Source organism: Tenrec ecaudatus, unplaced genomic scaffold, assembly GCF_050624435.1.
Source record: "Tenrec ecaudatus isolate mTenEca1 unplaced genomic scaffold, mTenEca1.hap1 Scaffold_131, whole genome shotgun sequence".
Taxonomy (NCBI): Eukaryota; Metazoa; Chordata; class Mammalia; order Afrosoricida; family Tenrecidae; genus Tenrec; species Tenrec ecaudatus.
Window position 1 is genome coordinate 699,635 of NW_027457881.1, and position 15,079 is coordinate 714,713.

Genomic DNA, 15,079 nt, shown 5'->3' on the forward strand with positions numbered 1-15,079 from the left:
AATAAGTCACTATCAAAACTCTGCATAACAATAAATGCTGGTCTGATGGACTAAAATTAAGGTATTATATGCCCTAGAAGTCAAATGGAGTTAATATTCAGAATCTAAATCAAGCTTCAAGAAGAGCAGTGGCATATTTTTGCCCATCTATTCACATTTCTCCACATCAAATTATGAACACTAGTTTCACATGAAAGTCAAGTTGTCTAACTAGCAAATCAAATTAAATAAAATTTGGATTCAGAGATGATGAAACATGGAAAGGCTCTTAGAGATTATCTAGTTCAACTTTTGAATTGTAAACTTTGGAACCAGAGGATAAGGGAGATTTAGTGTTTTGCAGAAATCCCACCAATATTTTTTAAATAAATAAGACTATCATTTTTGCTCTGTATTCATTTCACTGTGTCATGCTTTCTGAAATATGTTTGCTATTATTTTGGGAAATGCAATCTTAAGAACAATATAGAGAGTGCACATTTGGAAAAATATAAGCAACCTACTTTAAATATATGTATGTTGTTTATAAGTGGTATATTAACTCAACAACAAAAGGATTCAATGTTTCTTCTCTCAAAATTTTACTGTCAAATATTACACGAAACTTCCAGAAAAGAAAAATTTAGGTATATAGAAAATTAACAGAAAATATCATTGTAATGTTTTTCATGTGTGGACCATGAAGATAAAGCTGCAAATACAAAAAATAAAACAACAGAGAATAAATAGAAGAGATAGACAGATAGACCGGCAGGCAGACAGATGGCAGAACAAGCTTGAGCATGCTCGAGTGAGACCAGAAGAGTAGGGAGGTGGAACGAAAATAAAAAAAGGAAAAAACATACAATTTTAAATTTTATATTGCCTATAACTGTTAACATAATCTAGTGTCTATTTGCAAATGAAAAAATTCTATTTGTCAACAGAAAATAGTCATAGTTATTATGAAAAGAATTCATCGTTTGTCCAGCCGAGGTAAACCCTGACAGCCAGGCTTAGCTGTCTCAACAACATGCAAACCAATACTCCCCTGAGCCCCTTTGGAAAGGAAGCATATTAATATCAACTCTGACCCGTCAGCATCATGACATGAAGTGTCTGTTCAGGAGGTCATCTTCAAAATGCATCCCATACATCTTCATGCTCAGGAGATGATAATTTATCACCCCGACATAGAGATCTACTGTACACTAATCCAAACTGCTGGTGATACACTAAATCAGTTTGAGTGATGAGTATAAATAAAGCTGAAAGTGAAGTACTGAAGGATACAGATCTATCTGACCAATGAGATGTCACAATGCAAATAAAATGCAATGTGGACAAACATAGAGCCCCTTACTTGAAAATTAAAGCCAAATCAAGTTTCAGAGGATAAGTAACACATTAAAACAAGTTTTATATCCAAGTTTAATGTAATGAGAATCAGATGAATAGTTTTTTCAGATATACTTGATCTGAAGTCTATTAAATATACTTCAATATAAAAGGATATATTTAAAATGTACACATTTTGCATACTAAGGAAAATATGACAAAATAAAGCAAAAAAGGTTGCAAAATAATAATCCTTTCCAAATAAAATAACTATGATTATTCAATCTGCTGAGCAAATCTATACAGACAGATGAGAAAAAGAACAAAAACTGTACTCAGAAAATGATTTCACATCAACTAGCTACCAAGAAATCAAATTCAATTTGTATTGCTCTTATACAAGTTTAGATTTTTTCAAGAACTGTCATGCTACAACATCAATGGGGAAAACAAAGAAATGGCGGTAGAGAAGGACATTCCTCTGATATTCTTGGAGGGCGCTCCTCGAGAGGAGGGAGAAATCCAACTATGTGATCAGAACAGACCCTTTCTCCCCAACAAAATAGGTTCCATGGATTCAGCTATTCTGAAGGTTTCCCTAATGGAAGGAGCTGAGTAAAGTAACTTCCAACCACTGCTGGAACAAATCTGTGAAAATATTTTCTAAGGGAAATTATTCTTCAGGAAATTTATAGTTTTGCTTTGTTGTGCTACGTATAACTAGCCTTGTCAAAACATAGTTAACTCTTGCTTTGTATTTTACCTTTAAAAATTGTGGGGGGTAAACATAGAATTATACTACTAAAATATGACCTGATCTCAGATGTAGTTTATTAAAATTTTAAAATGAAAGCTTACTAAGAACAGATAAGATTGATAGCTCTCTCTGTCTTAGCATAATTGTATTTCAGGTGAACATCAATTTACTTTAAAGGACACTTCTAAGTAGCAGAATGCATCATAAATAATTCATCAATCACAGCTGCTAGGAACATGATTTGCTCTAGCAGATTTCAATGGAGTAAAAGTTTTATTTTTCTGTATTTGTATTTACTTTAAAAGCCATTAAGAAGCCTCTTTTTCTAAGAAATTTACTCCTAAATCTCATACTTCCTACTGCAAATACATTTTGATAAAATTGTTTATTTTCCTTTAATTTGTACAGCACTGTATTTTCTAATTAAAAAGAAAAATTTAAATGATCATCAGATAAATAACAATCTCTATCTATATATATATATATATATATATCAACAGCGGAGCAACAGAAACACAAAATACACGTAGCTGAAAATACTATTAAGATTTTTCTTCACAATATAATTTTCCTAAGGTTATTATCACTTCTTACCTTACATAAACTTATCAGTGGAGAAAAAAGAGAGAAGTAGGTATTCTAAATATTTTATATCAATTATTTGGGCTCTTATAATTTTAATTTAAAATGAAAATTAAACATATTCTCAATCACACAATACTTCAAGCTTATTCTGGTGCTATTGAGAACATGGTATTTATAAGTTTCATTTCTCATATTGAAAGATGATGCTAACCTTATACATCTTAAACTTTTCCATACCATTTAGTAATCTTATATCAGTAATTTCTTAAACTGTAAAACATCTGCATAGCATAAAATAAGAAAAATTTTAAGAGAAAACAAAGCAATTTACTTACTTGCAAACCCCTTTGAAACACTGAATGGCCCATAAAATTAGCCAGCATTCGAATTAAAGCAGCACCCTGTAGAAAACATATTTAAAAAATAAAAGAATTTGAACCTAGTGATATGATTCCAAAATTTTCTGACACCAATAAAACACAGTGTATTCTTGTAATTTATTTTAAAATATGCCTTAAACAAAAGCAAGAACACGTATACCACTTGGAAGAACTTTATTTGTTTTGTAGATCTGAAAGTTTTATGGATGCAATACTGATCGTTGCAGAATAGAAAATTCTTGGAAAGAATATCTCAGAACAATAATAAGCTATAATTTGGGTGAAATAAAAATCATACTGAGCCATCTACAAAGTAAATAAAAATTAGTTCCACTATAAGTTTATAAACTAATAAGGAAGATATGACATTAATAAGCATAATAAAGTATAAATGTAGAGTGACATAGCTACTGAATGCACCCCTGGCTCCATGCGGAATAGAATTGTTGTGGGACTGGAGACTTTGGAATACTGGCTAACAGTTCAAACTCTGCACCAGACTGCTGGCCTCAAACAGTGTGTCTGCCAATTACTGTCCAGGTATCCCTGGGACAACGATCTCAGTGCTCCTCTCATCTCACATTCCTTGTGTGCATATTTCATATGGCTGCTCCCAAGATTAAATTAATTAACAAATGCAAATTGTTTGAACAGAATCTTAAAAATACTAAGCACCATGTGTTAGGAACCCCGATAACTCCATGGTTAAGAGTTCAGCTAGTGATCAAAAGGTCAGTAGTTCAAACCTACTGGCTGCTCCATAGAGCACAGCCCTGCGCTCTGCTCACATCAGTATTGCCCATGGCTGTCAATTCAAACCAATTCAGAGCAACTCTGCAGGCTGGGGCAGAGCTGCCGCACAGGGTTTCCAATGTTAAGAATTTCACGGAAGTAGATTGATGCCTCTTTGCTGCATTAAGCAGCTGGTGAGTTCACACTGCTGATTTTTCAGTTAACATTCAAGCAGCCTAAGAAACCCAATGGGACAAGTCTGCGTTGTTCTCAGAGTCGCTATGAGTAAGAATCCACTGCATGACACGTATAAACAACGTATATGGGTGTTAGTTATTAATATTATATCACCTCACTACATAAGTTTTGTGCTAGATCTTTGAGAAGCAATGTTTACTCAAATACAGATAAAACAATGTAAGTATAACTAATGTGGTTAATATGAATACTTAGCAAGTCAGGGAAAATACTACGGGCGTCTGCCTACTCACATTAAGTATCGTTACTATAACAGAACAAAATCTGGACAAAAAGGTAGGCACGTAGTCAACGTGATGTTCCAAGTAATGATGGATGGCTAAAGCCAGATGAACAGAAACCAACAACAGAAACAAAAGTAGAAAGGGAAAATAGTAAATTAGCTACAGCATTCAAATTGCTTTGAGCTAACAATCTTTGTAAATCAAAGAAATACTTGTCCACCAATGTCCATTGCAGTGTTATCCACAATAACCAAAAGATAGAAACAAGGAAAACGGATATGTCCATCAACAGAGAAATAGACAAATACCATGTGATACAGACATTCATTGAGTTGTAACTCATAAAGAAAAAGTCCTGATGTGTGCTATGATATGTATGAAACATGAAAAGACTTGCTATATGGATTACATGAATAAAAAGAATATGTATAAACAAGTTATATAAAATATCAAGGAGATGGGTTAATTAGGGTGTGAGGTAGTATCGATGAAGAACACAGCTTTCCCCCAGATCCTGGATGCTTCCTCCCCCCAACTACCATGATCCGAATTCTACCTTGCAGGGCTGGATAGGGCAGAGGCTGTACACTGGTGCATATGAGGGTTGGAGGTACAGGGAATCCAGGGTGAATGATACCTTCAGGACCAAGGGTGTGAGGGGCGATGCTGGGAGAGTGGAGGGTGAGTGAGTTGGAAAGGGGGAACTGATTATAAGGATCCACATGTGACCTCTTCCTTGGGAGAGGGACAGCAGAGAAGGGGGGAAGGGAGACTCCGGATAGGGCAAGATATGACAAAATAACGATGTGTAAATTACCAAGGGCATATGAGGGAGGGGGGAATGGCGAGGGAGGGGGGGGAAAAAAGAGGACCTGATGCAAGGGGCTTAAGTGGAGAGCAAATGGCTTGAGAATGATTGGGGCAGGGAATGTATGGATGTGCTTTATACAATTGATGTATGTATATGTATGGATTCTGGTAAGAGTTGTATGAGTCCCTAATAAAATTTAAAAGAAGAAAAGAGAAAAAATGATCAGGGCAAAGACTGTACAGATGTGCTTTATACAATTGACGTATGTATATGTATGAACTGTGAAAAGAATTATATGAGCCCCAATAAATTGTTAAAATTAAAAAAAAATAAAGAACAAGGTCATTTAAAAAAAATATCAAGAATAAGCAAATGTTTGGAAACCAACTTTCATTGTGTTGAAGGGGAATGCAAATGGGTATTTCTTGAGGGATACAGAGATTTTGCTAAGGGGAATGAAAACAATTGGACATAGATAATGATCATTTTATATAATAATTAAATGTAATTAATGTCATTTGATAACACAGGGAAAATGAAATGTTTTATTATACATGTTATTGCATATATTTCATCAAAACAGAATTCTTTAAAATTAAAATATCCCAATTTTATTGTGTCACATATTTTATTGTTTATATTACCCATTTATTATTTTACGTATTTGTCTGTTTTCTGTTGTCTCGTCACAGAACATGTGCTCCACGGTAGCAGAAATGTATCTATCTTGTTGCTCGCACTATCCCTCGGGCATAGAAACTTGGCCAGCAAATTTTCAGTTAAGTATTTGTTTCATGAATGAGTTCATGTGAATAAGGACAACCTGTCATTTAAAATTATGATCTTGCTTCATTAAGGCTAGACAGGATTCATTATCTTCCCAACACTAGGCAGACTAGAAAGATGTTTGTGATGTGGTAATGATGAAGATAACTATGATGATAATGCTGACAGAACACATACAGTGTTAAATAGTTATCAAAAAGTTTTATACATTTTAATTTATAAGGACCCAATAAATAAGATATATATTTTCATTTTAATTTTATTGTATTGAGGGCTCATACAGCTCTTATCATAACCTATACAAATGTCCATTGTGTCAAACACATCTGTACATATCTTGTCATCATCTTTTTCAAAACATTTTCTTTCTACTTGAGCCTGTGGCATCAGTTCCTCATTTTTTTCCTCCTCCATCCCCCACTTTTGCTCCCCTATGCCCCTTTGATAGTTTGTAAATTATTGTCTCTCTTTTTTTCATGTCTAAATTTCTGCTGTCTCATTTCACCCACTTTTCTGCTATCCATCCCCCTGGGATTGGGGACCAGATGTCTGTCATTGTGATGGTATTTCCCTTACTCACCCCCCAACTTTACCCTCCTAGTATCGCTTTCACCCCTTATTGGTCCTGAGGGGGTTATCTGTTCTGGATTCAATGTGTATACTGTACCAGTATGCAAATTCTGGTCTACCCAGATTTTTAAGATAGAATTGGGTCATGATAGTGGGGGAGGAGGAAGAAGTAAAGAACCAGAGGAAGGTTGTGGGTTTAATCGGTGCTATATTGTACCCTGACTGGATCTTCTCTTCCTTGTGACCATTCTGACACGTGTTGTCCAATTTACTATTGAAGGATTTTGAGTCTCCACTCTGCCCTCCCCCTCATTCCCATTGATATGCTTTAATTTGTTTGTTTTATTTGAGGTCTTTGATGCCTGATACCTAATCCCATCAACACATCGCAATCACGCAGGCTGATGTGCTTCTTCCATGTGGGCTTTGTTGTTTCTCAGCCAGATGGCCACTTGTTTTTCTTCAAGCCTTTAAGACCCCTGACACTGTGGGGTCCTGGTTTACAACTGCCGGCACTAGCACCATGACAGGCCGTATAAAACCAAAGTCTGGGGCAGGCTTAAGCTCTAATTTCAGATTCCTGGACACTGAGGTAATTCTATCAGAGACGGCATCACCTGTCCCAGACGGACCAGTAGGGAGCAGCGACCACCACCCCCAATTGACCAGTCAAGAAAATACGTGCAGAACTACTCACCAACCACCACTGGACAACGCTGATGCCAGAAGTTTTCTCCAATAAGTTTAAAGAACAGCAACACTGGACTGCCCCCGGTCCCTAGCCCCATAAAAGCCCAGGGAACAAAGAACTCGGGGCTGATTCCCTTTTGGACGCTGGGTCCCGCTGCGCTGGGCAGTGTAGGGAAGAAAGCCCTAGCTCGAGCTAGAAAAATAAAACTCCGTTTGCCGCATTTGCATCTCAACTGGCTGTAATTCTTCCGTGCGCCCAAGGTGAGCTCGCGTTCCTTTCCCCAATCCAATAACATTATATCTGTTGATAGTCAAGCACCATCAGCTTTCTTCACCACATTTGCTTATGCACCCATTTTGTCTTCAGCAATCATGTCAGAGCAGGTGAACATCACAGAGTGCCGTGTTAGTAAAACATTGTTCTTGGGGTGAGGGAGTACTTGAGTGGAAGCCCAATGTTCATCTGCTACTGTAATACTTTATAAATAAATATACGTGTAGAGCTCTAGTACCCTGTCATTGCATATAAATGTAATTATATATATACATGCCTGTATAGCTATCCAAGTTTTCAAAGCTAGTAAGTGATAGAGCTAGGGACCCAGGAAGTCTGATCTAGTCTAAATATCTACATAGGAAAACACTAAAGACCCGGCTATTGACAGCTAACATTACCTATATGGAGTCATCTAGTAAATAGCAAAAAAATTATTCACCATAACTTTCACACAAAAAAGCAGAGACTAGATAAGTGGATATTAATTCATGCGTTACTTGTAAAGCTTTCTGCTATCAGAAAGCACAAGATCATTGTTTACAATAATTTCATAAAACAACAAATTATTTCAGTTATTTTGAAATGAAATATATATATATATATATATATATATATATATATATATATATATATATAATGCTGCTCAGGTCACAGGTAATATATAAGAAAATTAGTTTACATATCTTTTATCCCCCCCTGGCCTTTCCTTCCCTCTGTTAAAGAGTCATTTCGTACTGAATAGGCCTTCGGCTCACACAGAGGTAACAAAGAATGTACAAATGGTTAACAGGGCTAGAATTGAAGACAACATTCTTACTGTAGATTTTGGAAACAGCAAATAAATTCATAGAAAACCTCCTAGTTTCCTCAAAATGTATCTTATACTGAACATTTTTCTACCCCAGCAACGAATGGTTACATTCAGCGATTTAACACACATCATTTGAGAAAGATTGTGAAGCAGGGAGGTACAGAGCCATGCGAGTCCTGATATTACGTTACTTTACCGTATGTTTTACACTTTGATAAGAAATGGGAGGCATATTATATTATTTTAGTAGATAAAATGATAAATTGATAAAATACATGAAAAGAACCACCCACATACAGGGCTTCAAATTAAGGTACACCTGCGATATCACTGTAGGCTTGTCTACCTCTTTTAGAGACCATTCATTCAAGCATTAGGTTTAAAATTAAGTAATCACTTTGTCAATACTGCTAGCTGTCAGTTTCTTGTACTGTGGTAGATTGCAGGTTGCTGTACTGCTAGAAGATGGGTCAAATACCAGTAGGATCACCTGAGGTGAGAAGTTTTCAACAGTTTCCAGACTAGGAATAGGCTATAAAGAAGAAATCAGCTCTCAACTTCTAAGGGATTCGCTGTGGAATACCTTATAAATAGTAGCAGAGCATTGTGAGATACACTGAAAACCTTATGATTAGTAGGGGGATATTCACAGATATAGCACAAGATGATGAGCCACTCAAGTTAGAAGTCACTCAAAATATGCCTTGAAGAGCTGCCTTCTCAAAAGTACAGCTGAGCATAATAATGGAGATGGAGTGCAGCCTGCAAGACTAGTAGCTGCTGAAGCGTGACTCACAATGAGGAGCAGAAGCTGCAAATATGTATTAATAACCCTAATATGAGATGTGTGATGTTGTTTGAATCTAGGAAAATTGTGAGTTCTCAGAAATCAAATGGAAAGCAAAAGGATGGATATCCTAGCCATTAGTCACCAGAAATGGTTTAGCATTGACCATTCTGAATCAGTCCTACAATTTACCACGTTAAGATGTCAAATTCAAAGGCAATGACATGTATATTGTAAAAAGAGGATTTTTACATCATGACCAAGTGGGATTCATACCAGGGATGGTGGGATGGTTCAATATTTGAAAAATAATGCATGTAAAGCACCATGTTAACAAGAAAAAGGATAAGAAGCATGTGATTAAATCAGCTGATTCAGAAAAAGCATTTGATAATATAATATCCAACACCCATTCCTAATAAAAACTTTCAAGAAGACAGAAGGGAAAAGTCTCAATATAGTAAAAGCCATATACAAAAATCCTATAGCCAATACTACACTCAATAGAGAAAAGCTGAAAATATTTCCTCTGAATATGGGAACCTGACAAGGATGTCCTTTATCGCCACTTTTATTCAACACTGTGCTAGACATCCTAGCCTATTAATACCCTAAGACAACAGCGAGAAATAAGGGAGTGCACGTGGCTAAATTAGAAGTGAAACTGTCGCTATTTATAGATAATGTGATTTTATATATTGAGAATCACAAGAGTCCACAATAGGATATTGAAAACAACAGAGCAGTTTAGTGGTATAGCAGGATACAAGATTAACAAGCAGAAATCAATGGGATTCCTATATTCCAGTGGGGGCAACACCAAGAAAGATTTCAGGGCAACAATATCATTCACAGTAGCCACACAGAAGCTGGTTACCTAGCAATAAATCTAATAAAAAAAATAAAAGATCTGTATGAAAAAAACTACAGATTACTCCAAAGGACTAAAGGGGATCTACAAAAATGGAAGGATACCCATATTCATGGATTGGAAGACTCAATATTGTGAAAATATCAGTATTACCTAAAGCAATCTACAGATTCAGTGCAATCCCGATCCAAATCCCAGCATCATTCTTCAAAGAAATGGAAAAAATTATTACCAACTTCATTTGGAGAGGAAAACAGCCCAGGATAAGCTAAGAAGTCCAAAAAAAAAAAAAAAGAAATTAGGTGGTCTTGAATTCCCTGACCTCAAAACCAGTACCAGCTGTCAAAGCAGTCTGGTACTGGTATAATGACAGAAACACCCACCAAAGATCAGGACAGAAAACACAGAAGTAAAAACATTTGCATACAGGCAACTGATTTTTGACAATGGTCCAAAAGGCTTTAATTGGGAAGCTGATACCCTCTTGAATAAACAGTGCTGAAACATTGGCTATGCACCTGCAGAGAATGAAACAAGGCCCATATCTCACCACATGCACAAGGATAAGCTCAAGGTTGATAAAAGACCTGAATGTAAATCCCAAAGCTATCAGGGTCATTCAGGAGACAATTGGGGGCAATTGTAAAGTGCCCTAGGGCAGGGAATATATGGGCTATCAGAGATAACAAACCAATCACAATCCATGGAAGACAAAATAGATGAGTGGGACCTATTAACAATTAAACACTTATGTACATCAAAAGACTTCCTTAAGAGAAGGGGGAAGGGAGACTCCAGATAGGGCAAGATATGACAAAATAACAATCTATAAATTATCAAGGGCTCATGAGGGAGGGGAGAGCGGGGAGGGAGGGGGAAAAAAAGAGGACCTGATGCAAAGGGCTTAAGTGGAGAGCAAATGCTTTGAGAATGATTGGGGCAGGGAATGTATGGATGTGCTTTATACAATTGATGTATGTATATGTATGGATTGTGATAAGAGTTCTATGAGCCCCTAATAAAATGTAAAAAAAAAACTTCCTTAAAAGAGTAAAGAGAGAGCCCACATACTGGGAAAAGATATTTAGTAATGATGCAACAAACAAATGACTAATTACTAAAATCTACAGTATGTAAAAATCTACAACAATAAAAAAACAACAACTAATGATCCCCTGAGAAGGTGAGCAAGAACCAAGGATGACATTCAAAAGGCTAATAAACACCTGAGGAATGCTCTCGGGTCACTAGCCATCAGATCGCCCAATAAAGTAAGTAAAAACAAACAAACAAATAAAACAAAGCCAAAACAATCATAAGATACCACCTAACACCCAAAACTACTGACCAATTAAAAAAAAAAAGAACAAAAAGACTGAGAACAACAAATGCTGGAGAGGGTGTGGTGAGATTGGAACTCTGATCCACTGCTGGTGGGCTTGTAGATAAGTACAGCCACTGTCAAGGTGATATGATGACACCTAACACAGATGATTAACAGACAACACATAGCAATAGCAAATACATTCTAGTAATATGTCATTGTGGTAAGGTGTAGACAATGTAACTCATCATAAAAGTGTCTGAATTGTTTCTTTGAAGTAACTTACCATATTCATACCTGCTATTACTTCTGCATCATAATTATGTGATATGATAAACCATAATGAATAAAAACCAATTGTGAAAAAACCAAACAAGTGAAAAATGATATGATCCAGCAATACCATTACTGGGCATATACCCAACGCAAACAAGAAGCAGATTACAACAGACGTTTGGGCCCCCGTTTCCATGGCAGCATAGTTCACTATAGCAAGAATCTGGAAACAGCTAAATTCCTACCAGTAGATGATTGGATAAAGAAACACGGGTATATACAAACAATGGAACCATACACATCCCAAAAAACAGCTGTGAATCCATGACACACCTTCAGATGTGGAAGGAGCTGGAAGTCAGTCTGCTGAGTGAAATTAGTCTGCACGCATGGACGAGCCCTTTATGAGACCGCGGCTGGAGGAAAAAGCATCAAAGTTCACACTTGTGGGACTCTCATCTATTGGCTGAGGGCCATACAGTCTGGTAGAGAGGCTGACCGGTGCCAACGAACCGTACACCCTCTGTTCTAGATTTCCTAAGGTCACCAGGCTTGAGGGTGCCTCACCTCAGCTGGGATCAACGGGTCAAGAGGGTAGAGGTGTCTAATAAGAGGCTGACATGTTCATCTTTGATGAGGTCCCCCTCCCCCCCAGGGCCGGGTAGACAGCCCTATCAGAGAGAGCAGACATACACATGGGAAAACAACGTAAGGGAACAAACAACGCAAGGGAAAGGGAGCAAACATAACCCGGGAACACAAGCCATACCTGTCGGTAGGGAAAGCGAGAGGCCTGACTTCCCGGTGTGGGAAAGAATGAGTGGAAATGCTTTGGGGGACAGTCGGCAGGGTGGGGGGGGGAGGGGGGAAGTGCCTTTGCCAGTATGCACTGGATGGACCACATTGACCAGGGTTCTGAATGCATCTGGGGACCCTGGCCAAGGCCTGAGGTGCACGGGACACTGAATCCTGGATCTTTCAAGTAGATAAAACCATGATAAATGAAGAAAAGATGGAAGTGGTCAAGGATTTCATCTTCCTTAGATCAATGTTCATGGAACTGCTGTCAAGAAGTGAAGAGACATACTGCACAGGACAAACTTGCGGCAGAAACCTCTTCAAATGGGGATGAGTAAGAACATCACTTTGAAAATCAAGGGCACCTGACTCCAGTCCTGGTATTTCCAGTGGCCTCATAGGCAGGGGAAGTTCGGCGCTGAGTAAGGAAAGCCAAAGCACGGGGGCACTTGAGAGAGGCTGTGGAAGGTAGCCCGCAGTACCAGAAAAAGGAGGAGGGATCGCTTAGAAGAAGTGCATTGAAAATGTTCCAAAGAAGTGAGGTTGGCAAGACATTTCTAATGGACTTTGATCTTGCTATCAACAGCTAAGTCCTGGAAGAGGTCACCGTATGCATGGTAGAAAGGCAAAACCAAACAGACGGAAAGACCCTTGCCAACCAGGATGCAGACTGCCTGCAACCATGGGCTCCAACCTCCGAATGGTGGCTGGGCGACGTCCAGGCTGGGGGTAAGTACGATAGACTCTATTCCATGGCGCCTAACACGGACAATAACAGTAATAACCGCCTACCTGATGCTTTACAAATAGCACCCAAAACAGAAACTGCTGCCATCAACATGCTTCACCGGGGAAAAGGTTAAAATCTATCTACAGTAGAACCCGGTACTCGACTGCATCAGTGAGCGACATAATTGGATTTTGATGCGAAATGTAGAGAGCATTTTGCATCAGAGCTCAAACAAAACATCAGAACCTGACCCGACGCACGTGATTTTTGTAAAGGAAGCAGTTCGTGGTTCGGTCACGTGCGTTAGCTGGCATTGTCAGTCTAGGCCTTGTTTAAACCTTTTGCGGCTGCATTCCAAGGGTTTTTGCTATTCTTTTCTTAGTTTTCGTGGCTTTCTGTACTGTTTTTAGATAATAAAAAAAAACATGGGTTCAAAAAAAAGAGTATTTTGAAAAGAATTATCATGATAAGGAACTGGTTAACCTTGTTATTGATATTGTTGATGATAACTTAGTAAACCCTTTTAGAAAACAGATAAGGAAATGCCAACCACAGACCATATTAAACAGAATATGTTTTTCTTTTTTTAAGAAAGCCAGCCAGGTCCTAGTAAAAAAAAAGGCAAAGAAGGGAAAACACCTCAAAAGCAGCTCCCAGTTGATTTGCCCAAACAGTGACTCTCTCTCCACATCCGTGTCCACAGATCCAGATCCTCATCAATCTCAAGGTGTGGGTCAGACTGTAGTTGTTAGAAACTTTTAAATGTTGTGTTTCTTGTTTAAATTATATAATTTAACTCTGAACGCATTCACTTTGAAATTTCTGTGTAATGTTTGATATAAAAAGGTAAGGTTAAGGTAAACACTTGGTGGTCAAGAACACATTAATCCATGCTCAGTTGTCTCTTGTGGGAAAAACTGAATCAGAGCTCGACTGCATCGCATCTTGATGCTCCTCCTATAACTGATTAGCGTCGAGGTCCGGGGTTCTACTGTACAGAGATAGGTACGACTGGGAAGAAAGGAGTTATTTTCCTTTTTTTAATCCAAGGCCTTGGGTTTCACCAAAATAATATCAACACCCTTCAAATCATTGAAGGTTGTCAGTTGCCAGGAACTATCCTGTTTGTCTTTTTAACTTTGTTACAAATGCTTGATGGTTCATCTGCTTGAATTAGTCTGTGTAAACTAACTCCAATAAATGTAAATATGTGCCTCTATAAATATTTTGCCCATTAAAAGTCACTGATAAAAAGATAGTTTTGAAAGTAAAATATCCACTAATATCCTATAGTTGAATATGTAATATCTACTGTTATATATGGAACCCTGGTGGCATAGAGGTTTTGTGTTTGGCTGTTAACTGCATAGTTAACAGTTCAAAACCACTAATTACTGCTCAGGGTCAAAATGAGGCTTTCTGCTGCAATAAAGTGTTACAGCTTCAGAAGCCACATGAGCAGTTCCACCCTGTCCTACACAGTTGCTGTGAGTCTGAACCAACTCAATGGGAGTGAGCCTATATAGAGATTTGATTGTATACGTATAATAGATTATCTTCTAAGTGAGATAAATTCAAGGCTTGATTTGCAATCATTGGCTTTCAGAGTACAAGGTTGGCAGTTCAAACCCAGCAGCCATTCCCCAGGAGACAGATGAGGTTACCTGCTCCTGTAAAAATTCATAGCCTGGGAAACTCAATAGAGGGTGCCCCTGTTGCAATTAACTTAATAACATGGATTTATTTTTTCTGGGCAGAATATCAAATGATACAGGAAGCATAAAAAGAAGATAGAAGGTACACAGACTCAACATAAGAGAAATAATGGTTTGGTTTCAATCATTTAGAGGTAGAGTATGACCAAGAACTGATTGTACTGAAGGCAGAAGCACTGAAGACACGGGTGAAACCCAGGCTCCTGGGAGCTGAAAAGACACCGATCAAAATATGTTTGCAAATCACCTAACTCTGGAAGTCCTTACTGCATATACTCGTGTAGAAGCCGAGCTTCTCAGCACATTTTTAATGCCGTTTTTGTGGTAAAATTAGGTACCTTGCTGGATATTCAGGTCAGCTTATACTTGAGTATATACGG

General features: G+C 37.8%; 1 protein-coding gene across 3 annotated transcripts in view; it reads right to left on the reverse strand.

Annotated features, from left to right (window-relative positions):
* LOC142436063 (thyrotropin-releasing hormone-degrading ectoenzyme-like) overlaps nt 1-15,079 on the reverse strand; it is a 342,102-nt gene that overhangs the window by 243,037 nt on the left and 83,986 nt on the right. For all 3 annotated transcript variants that reach the window (XM_075539994.1, XM_075539992.1, XM_075539993.1), the window contains exon 4: nt 2,995-3,060. In XM_075539994.1, the coding sequence (XP_075396109.1) occupies nt 2,995-3,060 (66 nt within the window). The remainder of the gene's footprint in view (nt 1-2,994; nt 3,061-15,079) is intronic.